The sequence below is a fragment of the Trachypithecus francoisi genome, unplaced genomic scaffold, assembly GCF_009764315.1.
Source record: "Trachypithecus francoisi isolate TF-2019V2 unplaced genomic scaffold, Tfra_2.0 Lachesis_group20, whole genome shotgun sequence".
In the NCBI taxonomy this organism is placed as follows: domain Eukaryota; kingdom Metazoa; phylum Chordata; class Mammalia; order Primates; family Cercopithecidae; genus Trachypithecus; species Trachypithecus francoisi.
Genome location: NW_022681466.1, coordinates 17,174,350 through 17,190,325, shown reverse-complemented (window position 1 = coordinate 17,190,325; position 15,976 = coordinate 17,174,350). Strand labels below are relative to the sequence as shown.

General features: G+C 43.3%; 1 protein-coding gene across 9 annotated transcripts in view; it reads right to left on the bottom strand.

Moving 5' to 3' along the window:
• Nucleotides 1-15,976, bottom strand: part of BRCA1 (BRCA1 DNA repair associated) — a 101,008-nt gene that overhangs the window by 28,319 nt on the left and 56,713 nt on the right. For all 9 annotated transcript variants that reach the window (XM_033182854.1, XM_033182851.1, XM_033182859.1 and 6 more), the window contains 2 exons: nt 6,808-6,979; nt 1,887-2,197 (listed from right to left, as the gene is read on the bottom strand). In XM_033182854.1, coding sequence (XP_033038745.1) covers nt 1,887-2,197; nt 6,808-6,979 — 483 coding nt within the window. The remainder of the gene's footprint in view (nt 1-1,886; nt 2,198-6,807; nt 6,980-15,976) is intronic.

Below are 15,976 nucleotides of genomic sequence, written 5' to 3'. Positions count from 1 at the left end.
GGTCAGGCCATCTTTCTTTCATGTTGCCTTACTCCACACTGCCACAGGGCGCTGAAAAAATGCAGGCTAGAGAAGCTAATGACATCCTCCCCCTTTTGCCACCACTCTCTGCCAGGATCATTAGCAATTCTGAACTGATTAATTGCTGAAATCCCAGCCTTGAAACTGTTCTGTTAGAAGAGCAATGCTGAACTGATGAAAAGATCATCTTAATATGGGCTTCAGAATTAATCATGTGTAATACAGTCAGTAGCTTTCATCATAAATTTACCACACTTCACCAAGTCTTAATAGAGCTCAAAGTTTTCCTCTTTGCTTATTTAAACACAACACCTACCCAAGCCAGTTGTAGTCTAAACTGCAGCTCAGAATTGCCTTTGCCAAGAAAGATTAGACCATTTTAGCCATCTTTAAAAAGCTGAACTTGCAAAACAAAGGGATAAAGAATGCTAATTTTCAATGAATAAGTAAGGAATTCTGGATGTGCAGGCAAATGATCAAGAGCCATTGAAACAGACACAGGTAAGACCTTTCAGAGCAAACTGCTGGTCTGGGCATGGGATTATGAGATGAAAACATTTACAGCCAGCACTGTGCACTTACTCAGTGTATCTACCAGGGCAGCCACAGCTTACCTTGCCCTTTCAGTAGTGGGATACATCTGGCCAGAGATGTTATGCTAAGTCACTACCTATGGAGAAGTTAGGATGAAAAATCCTAGCAAGGATATATTAAGAAAGATATCTCAGAATGATTTGGTCATCTCTCAGTGTGCAATAAATGGCACACCCACTACTGAATCCATTTGATAATCTGGTATGTTATCTCATCATAGTTTTAAAGAAATATTCACGCAATTATTATTATTATTATTATATTATTATTATTATTATTTTGAGACAGAGTTTCGCTCTTGTTGCCCAGGCTGGAGTGCAATGGCGCAATCTCGGCTCAACGCAACCTCTACCTCCTGGGTTCAAGCGATTCTCCTGCCTCAGCCTCCCGAGTAGCTGGGATTACAGGCATGGGCCACCACGCCCAGCTAATTTTGTACTTTGAGTAAAGATGGGGTTTCTCTAAGGTTGGTCAGGCTGGTCTTGAACTCCCGACCTCAGGCGATCTGACGGCCTCAGCCTCCCAAAATGCTTGGATTACAGGCTTGAGCCACCGTGCCCGGCCACAAATTATTTTTATTATGAAGTGATGACAATGACAATTAATTACAGGGGTGGTAAACTTCTCAGGATGTCTGAAATCCACAAATAGCCCAAAAAGAAACAAGGTTTTACTGGTCTTAATATTTTAATGAGTATTTTTCCACAGTGTGAAGCAATTCCCATTCCTGGCATTAAGGACCCAAGGTGATGCCAAAATCCTAATAGCAAGGGATGTTGCAGGGCAGACGTGGCAGGGCAGACTATTGAGTAACTGTCTTACAAGCCAGGATAAAAACAAACAGTAGAGAAATGCTACTGTCTGGCAGTACGTTTGGAACCAGTCTGAATTTAGTTAAATATGCTGGTAAATTCACCCATGTGAGCCAAGGAGGAAAAAAGACACCTTCTGGGGAATAAAGCTATACCTACTTGCCTTTACAGATATAAAGGAAAATTCAAATTCAAAAGTCCTATATCATCCCAAAGTATAGCTTTTCTGCTAATATTTAATAATTATTTTCTCAAATAAATATATATAAAATAATCCACACTATAGCTTTATCTAGATCTAAATTTTCAGAAATTAGTAATGGAAATTAAATTACACAGAACTATGATTGTTTCCTAGATTTCTTCCTCTAGGTTATCAATTGACAGTACCTACATAAAACTGTTTCCAGAATGTTGTTAAGTCTTAGTCATTACGGAGATACCTATGGATACACTCACAAATTCTTCTGGGGTCAGGCCAGACACCACCAAGGACATTCTTTTGTTGACCCTTTCTGTTGAAGCTGTCAATTTTGGCTTCTCCCTGCTCACACTTTCTTCCATTGCATTATACTCAGCAGTATTAGTATTATGAGCAGCAGCTGGACTCTGGGCAGATTCTGCAACTTGCCACTGGGGTACTTTCAATGCAGAGGTTGAAGATGGTATGCTGCCAACATGAGCTGACTCTAGGGCTCTGTCTTCAGAAGGATCAGATTCAGGGTCATCAGAGAAGAGACTGATTCCAGATTCCAGGTAAGGTGTTCCCTCTGAAAGGAATGGGAGAAGTTTAATTTACACAACAATGAATGTTGAATTACAGAGTTTTGGTCTCTGTTAAGAATTAAAACGACCAATGAAGTTAGGTTAAGAGAAAAATGGGTACATGAATACAGTGTTAGTGGAAATCCAAAGTAGCCTAATTTCCTAAAAAGGAAATATGGCATTAGGTAGCAAACACCTTAACATGTGTTTACACTTTCAGTCAACAATGCTAGTTTTAGAAATATATCCACAGCCAGGCGCGGTGGCTCAAGCCTGTAATCCCAGCACTTTGGGAGATCCGCCGAGACGGGCGGATCACGAGGTCAGGAGATCGAGACCATCCTGGCTAATACGGTGAAACCCCGTCTCTACTAGAAAAAAAAAATACAAAAAACTAGCCGGGCGAGGTGGCGGGAGCCTGTAGTCCCAGGTACTCGGGAGGCTGAGGCAGGAGAATGGCGTGAACCTGGGAGGCGGAGCTTGCAGTGAGCTGAGATCCGGCCACTGCACTCCAGCCTGGGCAAGAGCAAGACTCTGTCTCAAAAAAAAAAAAAAAATATATATATATGTGTGTGTGTATATATATATATATATATATGTGTGTATATATATATATATATGTGTGTATATATATATATATATATATGTGTGTATATATATATATATATATATCTCCTAGGCAGATAAAAGATGTATGCAAAGGTTTAGTCATAGGAATGTTCACTGTAACACTGCTTATAATAGTGTAATTTTGGCCGGGCACGGTGGCTCAAGCCTGTAATCCCAGCACTTTGGGAGGCCGAGACAGGCGGATCACGAGGTCAGGAGATCGAGACCATCCTGTAGTCCCAGCTACTCGGGAGGCTGAGGCAGGAGAATGGCGTAAACCCGGGAGGCGGAGCTCTCAGTGAGCTGAGATCCGGCCACCAGCCCGGGCGACAGAGCAAGACTCCGTCTCAAAAAAAAAAAAAAGGCAGGTGCGGTGGCTCAAGCCTGTAATCCCAGCACTTTGGGAGGCCGAGACGGGCGGATCACAAGGTCAGGAGATCGAGACCATCCTGGCTAATACGGTGAAACCCCGTCTCTAGTAAAGAATACAAAAAACTAGCCGGGCGACGAGGAGGGCGCCTGTAGTCCCAGCTACTTGGGAGGCGGAGGCAGGAGAATGGCATAAACCTGGGAGGCGGAGCTTGCAGTGAGCTGAGATCCAGCCACCGCACTCCAGCCTGGGCGACAGAGCCAGACTCCGTCTCAAAAAAAAAAAAAAAAAAAGACACTGGAAGACAACAGATATTAAGAAATAATAAACTAGGCCGGGCACCATGGCTCCCGAGTAGCTGGGATTACAGACATGTGCCACCACACCTGGCTAATTTTTTGTATTTTTAGTAGACATGCAGTTTCTCTGTGTTGATCAGGTTGGTCTGGAACTCCTGACCTCAGGTGATCCACCCGCCTCGGCCTCCCAAAGTGCTAGGATTACAGGCGTGAGCCACCGTGTCCGGCATAGAAGTTCTGGCCAGGTGCCATGGCTCACACCAGTAACCCCAGCACTTTAGGAGGCTGAGATGAGAAGATTGCCTGAGTTCAGGAGTTTGAGACCTACTTGGGCAACATAGGGAGACCTTGTCTCTACATAAAATTTTTTAAAAAATTACCTGGGTATGGTGGCGGATGCCTATAGTCCCAGCTACTTGGGAGGCTAAGGCAGGAGGATCTCTTGAGGAGTTCGAGAGGCTGCAGTGAGCTGTGACTATACCACTGCCCTCCAGCTTGGGCAACAGAGCAAGACCCTCTCTAAAAAGGTGAGGCTGAGGTGTGGGAGGACTGCTCAAAATCAGGAGTTCAAGACCAGCCTAGTTAACAGTGTGTCCCTGTCTCTACTTAAAAAAAAATTATTGGCCGGGCGCGGTGGCTCAAGCCTGTAATCCCAGCACTTTGGGAGGCCGAGACGGGCGGATCACGAGGTCAGGAGATCGAGACCATCCTGGCTAACACGGTGAAACTCCGTCTCTACTAAAAATACAAAAACTAGCCGGGTGAGGTGGCGGGCGCCTGTAGTCCCAGCTACTCGGGAGGCTGAGGCAGGAGAATGGCGTAAACCCAGGAGGTGGAGCTTGCAGTGAGCTGAGATCCGGCCACTACACTCCAGTCCGGGCGACAGAGCGAGACTCCGCCTCAAAAAAAAAAAAAAAAAAAAAATATTATTTATTTATTTATTTATTTATTTTTGAGACGGAGTCTCGCTCTCTCGCCTGGGCTGGAGTGCAGTGGCTGGATCTCAGCTCACTGCAAGCTCCGCCTCCCAGGTTTATGCCATTCTCCTGCCTCAGCCTCCCAAGTAGTTGGGACTACAGGCGCCTGCCACCTTGCCCGGCTAGTTTTTTGTATTTTTTTTTTTTTTTTTTGAGACAGAGTCTCGCTCTGTCACCCAGACTGGAGTGCAGTGGCCAGATCTCAGCTCACTGCAAGCTCCGCCTCTCGGGTTCACGCCATTCTCCTGCCTCAGCCTCCCAAGTAGCTGGGACTACAGGCACCCACCACCTCGCCCAACTAGTTTTTTGTATTTTTTAGTAGAGACGGGGTTTCACCGTGTTAGCCAGGATGGTCTTGATCTCCTGACCTCGTGATCCGCCTGTCTTGGCCTCCCAAAGTGCTGGGATTACAGGCTTGAGCCACCGCGCCCAGCCTTAGTTTTTTGTATTTTTTAGTAGAGACGGGGTTTCACCGTGTTAGCCAGGATGGTCTCGATCTCCTGACCTCGTGATCCGCCCGTCTCGGCCTCCCAAAGTGCTGGGATTAAGGCTTGAGCCACCGCGCCCGGCCGAAAAAAATTATTTTTAAAAAGTTCATTTGAGTTTCAGTTAGACTCAACCAGATTTAGGGAGGAAAAGGCTCAAAACTTATGCTGGTATTAAGCTGTGATATCCAAAATGATTCAGAAATGAAGCATTTCAGTTACAGATCTGCAGAAAAAAATAAACACACATATACACCAAAGAGGAGAGAGTAGATTTACACAGATATTCAAAGTCACACAATAATAACATTTTGTATCTTACACATTAGAATTGAAAGTCTAGTCTGTGTTTAGACTGAAGATGGTGAAAGCACCCCAAAGAAGAGTAGTATACTAGGGAAGGGACTCTGAACTCTCATTATCCGAGAGATGAACTAAATGAAGATAATTACAATGAAAGCATTTAAGGAAATACATTTTGAAGCACTGCCATAGCAACAGAGTTTCTAGCTAGCTTCTTTATCCAAGAGCTACTGTTTGTTCCTGAACACAAAAATACTGCAAGGCACAACTGGGGACCAAGGCCACTGTTCTGTATAAGTAACAGACTTGAGTTCCTAGAAAGACTCAAAGAAAGGCCTTAAAGTCCCCAGTTGGACTGTGGAACAGGGTGCTGAAGAAGGAACTTTAACACTCAGATAAGAATCACTGCCGGGCGCGGTGGCTCAAGCCTGTAATCCCAGCACTTTGGGAGGCCGAGACGGGCGGATCATGAGGTCAGGAGATCGAGACCATCCTGGCTAACACGGTGAAACCCCGTCTCTACTAAAAATACAAAAACTAGATGGGCGACGTGGCAGGTGCCTGTAGTCCCAGCTACTCGGGAGGCTGAGGCAGGAGAATGGCGTAAACCCGGGAGGCGGAGCTTGCAGTGAGCTGAGATCCGGCCAGTCCGGACGACAGAGCGAGACTCCGCCTCAAAAAAAAAAAAAAAAAAAAAAGAATCACTGAGATAGGAATGAAGTGTACTTTGAGAGCACTCACCACCCCTGCATGTTTCTAAGCAGCATCCTGGTGGGGACCCCATGCCCAGCCTCTCCTAAGTGTCTATGTGTTTGCCCCTGTTTAAAAACCTGCCTGATGTGTTGTCTTTCCAATTAAAAACTCAAATTTCCATCTCACTTTCCTTCATTTATGCCATTATTCCTCAGCTCAGTGCTCACTTCTTCTAGGAAGTTAGCTCTGATCAACTGCACTTGCCTGGTTACTCCAATGGCATCCTCTCAGAGGTCCATCTAGATTTTTTTTGGTAACTGTAACACTGCTATAAAGCACTTGACTCTGCTGCATAATTAGGCTTTCTGTGTTCTTTCCTTTTCCTTTTGAACTAACAGGAGCTCTACATCACTAGGCTTTCTGTGGATCAAAGTGCAGTTCCTGAAGTATAGGATGTCTCTTCCTATAAATCAGAAGCACATTAAATAGGTCTTTGTGATGTGACACCAGTGTAATAAGGAATATGTCTGAGAATTTTTTCATAGCTTTCTGAAATTATGGGGTTGCCTGTCACCAATTTCTCCTACTCCACTTAGCTTCCAATAGAGCAAGAGCTATATTGTATACCATCTATATTCCATGGGCTCCCCACAGCATCTACTTGTTATAGGTACTCAGATGACAACATGAATGACTGCCCTGGGTCCCTCTGATTGGTATATTAGTTGTGAGCAGGGACAAGAACCAAGGTTCCAAAATTACCCATGTGCTGAGCAAGGATCATAAAATGTTGGAGCTAGGTCCTTACTTTTCAGAAGGAGATAAAGGGGAAGGAAAGAATTTTGCTTAAGATATCAGTGTTTGGCCAACATCACACACCTTTTTCTGATGTGCTTTGTTCTGGATTTCGAAGGTCCTCAAGGGCAGAAGAGTCAGTTACGATGGAACGGTAGCTGTTAGAAGGCTGGCTTCCATGCTGTTCTAACACAGCTTCTAGTTCAGCCATTTCCTGCTGGAGCTTTATTAGGTTATCTTGCATGGTATCCCTCTGCTGCAAAAATGATAAATGGTACCAAGAAAATGAAATACTTTGAGAAGCTTTCCATTAAATGAAAATATGTCATACAAATTAGTTTTAGCACAGGAATTGAAATCACCTAGTATGGAACTATAAGTTCTGGCTGAACACCTTTTAATCTAACCACATTCATGCAATTAATGCCCATGAAATTATTTCCAAATGATGCTAGTGAGGGAAAAAATCCTCCAACTCCCCTTGATTTATTGTGATGTCCTTTTGAGGTTGGTTGTTTTCTTTTAAAGCTAGGGAATGAAAAAATAATTAAAGTATTTAAACATTATCGATATTTAAAATTAGCATGAATCTATTAATATTTTATTTATACAGGTACATTTCAAAGACTTGGTGTTGTGAGATTCATCAGACATTTAGGTTAGTTCATATAAAAATATGTGATTTTTAGACTAATGTAATGTCGAAAAAAGCCCCCTATCTATGGCATTTTATAAAAATGCAACAAATAGAAAAATACTATCAGTAATCCTGCCTAGATTACTGGCTTGTGAGGACTCTTCCTTTTCTGGGATGCTCTGAACCTTTAGTTTCTTTTCTTTTTTTCTTTTTTAAGTCTCCCTCTGTCACCCAGGCTGGCACCATCTCAGCTCACTGCAACCTCTTCCTCCAGGTTCAGGTGATTCTCCCACCTCAGTCTCTCCAGTAGCTGGGATTACAGTTGCTTGCCATGATGCCCGGCTAATTTTGGTAATTTTAGGAGAGACAGGGTTTTACCATGTTGGCCAGGCCGGTCTTGAACCCCTGACCTCAAGTGATGCGTCCACCTTGGCCTCCCAAAGTGCTGGGATTACAGACATGAGCCATTGTGCTCGACCTGAACCTTTAGTTTCTAACAGAAAAAGCAAAAAGATAATCTATGAGTCTATCTGTTTGCTCAGTTAATTAGACAACTATTTACTATCTATTAAGCACCAGGCACTGTCCTAGTATTGAGGATACAGTCCTCATGGTGCTGCCATTCTAGACAGGGACATCTTATCTAGAATGTGTCCACCTAGATATCATTAGCAAGGACCTGTGAGAGGGAAGGATCCAACAGAAAGAGCCCTAAGAAAGCCTGTAAGGATAGCTACTGTTAAAATAATGGGTTCTTCTTGCTTATGGGCTCCTGTTGTTTATTGGTCCATTTCAAAGAAGAATGTGCTAAGTCCAAGTATTTGATAAACAAAGCATTTAGGTATGTAAGGAGTCTTCCAAAATATCCTTTTTAAAAATTTATTTTATTTATTTATTTATTTTTGAGATGGAGTCTCATTCTGTCGCCCAGGCTAGAGTGCAATGGCACAACCTCAGCTCACTGCAACCTCTGCCTACCGGTTCAAGCAATTCTGCCTGCTTCAGCCTCCCAAGTAACTGGCATTACAGGCACCTGTTACCAATTTTTTTTACATTACAGGCACCTCAACCAATTTTTTTTTTCTGAGACAGAGTCTCACTTTGTTGCCCAGGCTGAAGTGCAATGGCACAATCTAGGCTCACTGCAAGCTCCACCTCCCAGGTTCAAGCCATTCTTCTGCTTCAGCCTCCCGAGTAGCTGGGACTACAGGCGTCTGCCACCACGCCCAGCTAATTTTTGTATTTTTAGTAAAGACGGGGTTTCACTGTGTTAGCCAGGATGGTCTCGATCTCCTGACCTCGTGATCCGCCCGCCTCAGCCTCCCAAAGTGCTGGGATTACAGGCCTGAGCCACCGTGCCCGGCCTAATTTTTGTATTTTTAGTAGAGACAGGGTTTCACCATGTTGGCCAGGCTGGTCTTGAACTCCTGACCTCAGGTGATCTGCCCGCCTCAGCCTCCCAAAGTGCTGGGATTACAGGCATGAGTCACCATGCCTGGCTTCAAAATATACATGTTTAAAAATCACTTTGAGAAGGAACATCAATGGTTGCCAAAAAGTCCAGTGTGGGAGTGTGGGCAGGAACATACTGTTTCACTCTCCATTTCTTCTTCTTCTGATCCTTAAAAATGACTTTGCCCTTTACTAAAACCAAGCCATCTTCCTTCTGCTGCTATACTGAGTTCATAATTTTCAGGAGGTTTTGATGACCAGAAAATGTATTCCTAGCTTCACAAAGGTTTCCATTGCTACTCTAACACTGCTTTGCTGCCAAGGTCTGCAGCAACGCCATTGCCACCACGTGGTACTCATGAGTAGTTACATCACTGATCAAATCCTAGCCAAGGTCTGCCTCAGTAAACCCGGAATGAAAGCACATAAGATATCTGACCAAAATGCTTCATAGGCTATATTAGTCACTGCTGTCACAACCATCACATCTAACCTCTATGTGGCCATCACATAAATCAGAAAAAATAGTAGTGGGGTAATTATTAATAGATAACTTTCCTTTGGGTTTCCCAAAGGAATTATTTTTTATAACTTAGACAAATTCCCCGGCAGGCAAGTGGTCAAATACATTAGGGAGAATAAAACCAATAGGTTTCTAAGACTTCTTGATTCTAATTCTGAAGTGCTCCTTCAATTAGCTCTAGTCTTCTATTTCTACTATGCTGCTCTGATCTATATTTTTAACACTGCTACATTACTGTAGAAGTTCCCCAAAAGCCTTGTTTATCATGTCTTTTTCTTCCATAAAGACCCTTAGTGCTCCAGCCTGGCCATCACAGTGAAACCCCAGCTGAGGCAGGAGAATCGCTTGAACCCGGGTGGTGGAGGTTGCAGTGAGCCAAGATCGTGCCACGGCACTCCAGCCTGGACAACAGAGCAAGACTCTGTCTCAAAAAAAAAAAACAAAAACCAAAACAAACAAACAAAAAAAACAAAAAAACCTTAGGGATATACCACGGCTGAGTTATACTTTTTGAACACTATATAATTGTTAGTCATTATTGCCATTAGGATAAAGTCCAAATTCCTAAACATAGCATTCAAAAGGCCCTTTACACCCTGGTAATTATCTCTCATTTCTCCCAACATGCGTCACACAAGTTGTTTTCCCATAACACAGGACTTTATGTTTCCTGGGAATTCCATGACTCTGTACCTTTACCTTACTTGCTGCCACTCCTCTTTTTCCACTTGAAAAAATTCTTCTCATCTTTCAAGGCCTAGCTTGAATGTCTCCTTAAGTCCCCACCAGGAGGAGTTGTGAAATATAAGAAGTAAGGGCAAGTGGGCAGAATGTGGCTAATTCTAATAAGACTCCTGAAATGTGCAGCACAGCAGCCGGAACTGGTCTGGAGGGAAGTAGACCCTTGTTTGTTCACATTCATTACATATAAATAGATATATAACCTTCCCATAAAACATGTGTATTTAATGAGTTAAAATTATTTCTAATGTTCCTACTACTACATAATAAGCCTAATCCAAATACAAGCTGAAGTCTTAGCACAAATAGTGGCTTTATCATGCTAGTTTTGTTGACATGTTGTGAATATTTTCAAATACACAGAAAACTTGAAGCAACTTCGCAATGAATGTTTACATATCTACTACGTAGAATCTATAATTAACATTTCCTATATTTACTTTATCACATACACACACATGAACACACACACAGAAGTCCCCACCAATAATCCACCTCCTATCAGGAACAGATGATCTCTCACTACTTGATTTACATTGCTAATGCATTAGTATACCCAAATGGAACACATGACCTTGATAGAAGGAATCTTGCCTTAATCATTTTTGTCTCCCTAATGCCTAGCAGACAGTAAGCACTCAGCAAGTATTTATTTATTTATTTATTTAATTTTATTTATTTATTTATTTATTTATTTAATTTTATTTATTTATTTTTTGAGACGGAGGCTCGCTCTGTCTCCTGGGCTGGAGTGCAGTGGCTGCATCTCAGCTCACTGCAAGCTCCGCCTCCCAGGTCCATGCCATTCTCCTGCCTCAGCCTCCCGAGTAGCTGGGACTACAGGCGCCCGCCACCTCGCCCGGCTAGTTTTTTGTATTTTTTTAGTAGAGACGGGGTTTCACCGTGTTAGCCAGGATGGTCTCGATCTCCTGACCTTGTGATCCACCCGTCTCGGCCTCCCAAAGTGCTGGGATTACAGGCTTGAGCCACTGCGCCCGGCCTCAGCAAGTATTTATTAATGAGAAGATAAATTAATGAATAAGTATACTTAATCAGTCTTCTGTAAAAACAAACAAAAACCCAGATACCAATGACACCAAATTAGGAATTCTCTATCATCTATATGCTTTTTCTCGGTTCAGTACAAACAGGGAAAAAAATTCCACTTTAACAGTTTTTCCTGCCTCTGCTACTTTAGATGTAAGATAGCCTGAAATCTGACTTCAGCTGTTTTGGGTAGATGCTTAGTAAAAACACTTTGCAAAATGAATCCTGAACAAATAGACACATCTCTGGGAATAAGATCAGAAATAGAGAAAAACAAGGACATTGTATATTGAATGTCAAACATAATACAGTATGGCTAAGGCAGATGTAATCAGAAATTGCAATCTTAAACTTTAAAACACAATGGACAGAATTAGACGATGGGTATATTGACAGAGTCCCAAACCCACATCCAAAAAGGATCATAGTAATTGCAAACAGAGAAAAGGCCTCCTAAATCTTTTCATCAATTTAGTTGCCATGGCAATCCTGAAGAAGTGGAGAATACTAGTGACAGCTCATATACGGAGTGGGGAGTTATCTCAAAGGTTTCTTGACAACTCCAAGGGGCTTCAGGTCTAGAGGGATTTGCTCTGTACAGAGAATGGGCAGTAGATGATAAGCCCTCTCTAATTGTAGTTCTCATAGCAATGCAAGATTTAGAAGATTTTAAAACTGGATATCACCCAATGTTGGCAAGGTACAGGAAAATGGGAACTATCATTTACCACAGGGGCTGGAAGATCACAAACTAGTTTAATCTTTCTAAAGAACAATTTAGCAACATGTATCAAACACGAAAATCCTAGTCCTAGGAATTTATACTAAGGAAATAATCAGAGATGTAGGCAAATATTTAGCTACCAGGATGCTACTACAGTAAAGTACATAATAGCAAACTGGCCTCTTACCCTGAAACCTTCAACATTCAGCAATAGGTCAAATAAATCATGATACACTGGAAAGATAGAATCTCATATAGTAATTAAAAATGAAGTCACTTAAGAATTTTAACAACTCAGGCCAGGTACAGTGGCTCATGCCTGTAATCCCAGCACTTTGGGAGGCTAAGGTGGGTGGATCACTTGAGGTCAGGAGTTTGAGACCAGCTTGACCAAAACGGAGAAACCCTGTCTCTACTAAAAATACAAAATTAGCTGGTCATGGTGGCACATGCCTGTAATCCCAGCTACTCAGGAGGCTGAGGCAGGAAAATCGGTTGAACCTGGGAGGCAGAGGTTGCGGTGAGCCGAGGTCGTGCCACTGCACTCCAGCCTGGGCAACAAGAGCGAAACTACATCTCAGAAAAAAAACAAATAAATAAAAAATAAAAATAAAGAATTTTAATCATCCAGAAAAAGCTAGATTATGTACAGAATTATCTGGATTTCTTTTTTTTGAGACAGGGTCTCTCACCATATTACCCAGGCTGGAGTGCAATGGCACCATCATGGCTCATCCCAGCCTCAACTTGCTGGGATCAAGCAATCCTACCTGAGCCCCTCACGTAGCTGAGACTACAGGTGTGCACCACTTAGCCTCATTAATTTTTTTTTTTTTTTCCCAGACAGGGGTTGCCCAGAAAGGAGTGCAGTGGCCTGATCACAACTCACTGTGGCCTTGACCTCTGGGGCTCAGGCAATCTTCCTGCCTCAGCCTTGTAAAGTGCTGGGATTACAGGTGTGAGTCACTGTGCCAGGCCTCCTGGATATATTTTAAAGATAAAGTATATACAAAGCACCCCTGTGCACACACAGGAATACTAAAAGAATATACACCAATAAATTGGTAACCATTTCTGGATAACACAAATTGCAACTAGCTTACCATTTTAATCACTGTAAGTGTACAGTTCAGTGGCATTAAGTATTTTCACACTGTTGTATTACCATTGTCACTATTCATCTCCAGAACTTTTTCATCATCCCAAACTGAAATCTGTACTCATCAAACAGTAACTCCCCATTTCCCCCTCCCCAAGTCTCTAGTAACCACTATTGTACCTTCTGTCCTATGAATGTATCTTTTTTTTTTTTTTTTTTTTTTTGAGAGGGAGTCTCCCTCTGTCACCCAGGCTGGAGTGCCGTGGCTGGATCTTGGCTCACTGCAAGCTCTGCCTCCTGGGTTTACGCCATTCTCCAGCCTCAGCCTCCCGAGTAGCTGGGACTACAGGCGCCCGCCACCTTGCCTGGCTAGTTTTTTTTTTTTTTTTTTTGTATTTTTTAGTAGAGACGGGGTTTCACCATGTTAGCCAGGATGGTCTCGATCTCCTGACCTCGTGATCCACCCGTCTCGGCCTCCCAAAGTGCTGGGATTACAGGCTTAAGCCACCGCGCCCGGCCTCTTTTTTTTTCTTTTTTAACTCCTCCTTGTGGAGCAAGGCTTATCTATAGACCATGTGCCCAGAGTAACCAAATTTAACTATACTAGATATATCATATAAGTGGAAGCATATAACATGTGTCTTTTGGTGTCCAGTTTATTTCAGTTAACACAATGTCTTCAAGGTTCATCCATGGATTTTGTTTATTTGTATTTTCTAAGTTTTCCATGATACACATATATAACTTTATAAGAATATCAGGCTTTTCTCAACTTCATTTAATCTAACTTCAGAAAGTTCACAAAAAAACATCATTCACTTACTAGCAGCTAAAAGGGTATTTAATTTAGGTGGGAAAAAGAAGCCACAGCAGGATGATTCGAGGGGGTCTGAACAGCTTCATTTTAAGAACGTGCCTACGGCAGGTCAGAGAACATAAGCAAACTGTCTAAGATCACACAGCCCAGTACAGAACTCTCACCAATATTACCGCCAGCAACTGCTGTATGTATCCTTCATAGAACCCTGTGCTAGGAATACAAAGAACCAATCTAACTACTAGAAGTTGTCAATTTAGTGGGAGATAAATGAAAAAAATCAACTGAGATGAGCCTGAATTTTTGCATGAGAACTTGGAAAATTTTGGTGCCACTTCTACAAATGAAAATTAGAAGGCTAGGCCTGGTGGCTCATGCCTATAATCTCAGCACTCTGGGAGGCTTAGGCTGGCCGATCATTTGAGGTCAGGAGTTCAAGATGAGCCTGGCCAACATGGTGAAACCCTCTCTCTACTAAAAAAACACAAAAGGCCGGGCTCGGTGGCTCAAGCCTGTAATCCCAGCACTTTGGGAGGCCGAGACAGGCGGATCACGAGGTCAGGAGATCGAGACCATCCTGGCGAACACGGTGAAACCCCGTCTCTACTAAAAAAATACAAAAAACTAGCCGGGCAAGGTGGCGGGCGCCTGTACTCCCAGCTACTCGGGAGGCTGAGGCAGGAGAATGGCGTGAACCCGAGAGGCGGAGCTTGCAGTGAGCTGAGATCCGGCCACTGCACTCCAGCCTGGGCAACAGAGCGAGACTGTGTCTCAAAAAAAAAAAAAAAAAAAAAAAACCACAAAAAAAATGAGCTGGGAATGGTGGCAGGCACCTGTAATTCCAGCTACTTAGGAGGCTGAGGCACGAGAATCACTTGAACCTGAACCTGGGAGGCGAAGGTTGCAGTGAGCCAAGATTGTGCCACTGCACTCCAGCCTGGGTGACAGAGCAAAACTCCATCTCAAGAAAAAAATTAGGAGACAGAGCCTGGTTCTATGATGAAGATGATGTTAATTTTTAGATGCTGTGATACTGAATGTTTTTTCTAGACTATTCTGCCTTTAGTACATAAACATTTCACATTACCAAATGGTCACATATATGGTAAAGCTTTTAATTACTTCATAAGTGACCAAATTATTGGCCTTGACCATTAGGTCCAGAAAGTAAAATTATGTACTTTCTTTTTTTTGAGATGGAGTTCACTCTTATTGCCCAGGCTGGAGAGCAGCAGCATGATCTCAGCTCACTGCAACCTCCACCTTCTGGGTTCAAGTGATTCTCTTGCTTTAGCCTCCCATCTCTTTTTCAAAGAAAATATGACTTATGAGCAATTAAAAAAAAAATAGGCCAGGCGTGGTTGCACATGCCTGTAATCCCAGCATTTTGGGAGGCTGAGGTGGGAGGATCACTTGAGCCCAGGATTTGAGACCAGCTTGGGCAACATAGTGACACTATCTCTAGTAAAAATTAAAAAATTAGCTGGATGTGTTGGTGGGCACCTATGGTACCAGGTACTTGGGAAGCTGAGGTAGGAGGATCGCTTGAGCCCAGAAGTCAAAGCTACAGAGAACCATGATTTCCCCACTGCCAACGTGTCAGTGGTGGACCTGACCTGCCGTCTGGAAAAACCTGCCAAATATGATGACATCAAGAAGGTGGTGAAGCAGGCGTCGGAGGGCCCCCTCAAGGGCATCCTGGGCTACACTGAGCACCAGGTGGTCTCCTCCGACTTCAACAGCGACACCCACTCTTCCACCTTCGATGCTGGGGCTGGCATTGCCCTCAACGACCACTTTGTCAAGCTCATTTCCTGGTATGACAACGAATTTGGCTACAGCAACAGGGTGGTGGACCTCATGGCCCACATGGCCTCCAAGGAGTAAGACCCCTGGAACCACCAGCCCCAGCGAGAGCACAAGAGGAAGAGAGAGGCCCTCACTGCTGGGGAGTCCCTGCCACACTCAGTCCCCTGCCACACTGAATCTCCCCTCACAGTTTCCATGTAGACCCCTTGAAGAGGGGAGGGGCCTAGGGAGCCCCACCTTGTCGTGTACCATCAATAAAATCCCCTGAGCAACAGAGTAAGAGACCCTGTATCAAAGAAACCAAAAAGAAAAAATAACTAGATTTTAAAAGGGAAAAGAAAAAAAGAACAGAAGTATCCACAAAACAGTGAAAGGCTAGATGGTCTCTATTAGGAAGAGAACCC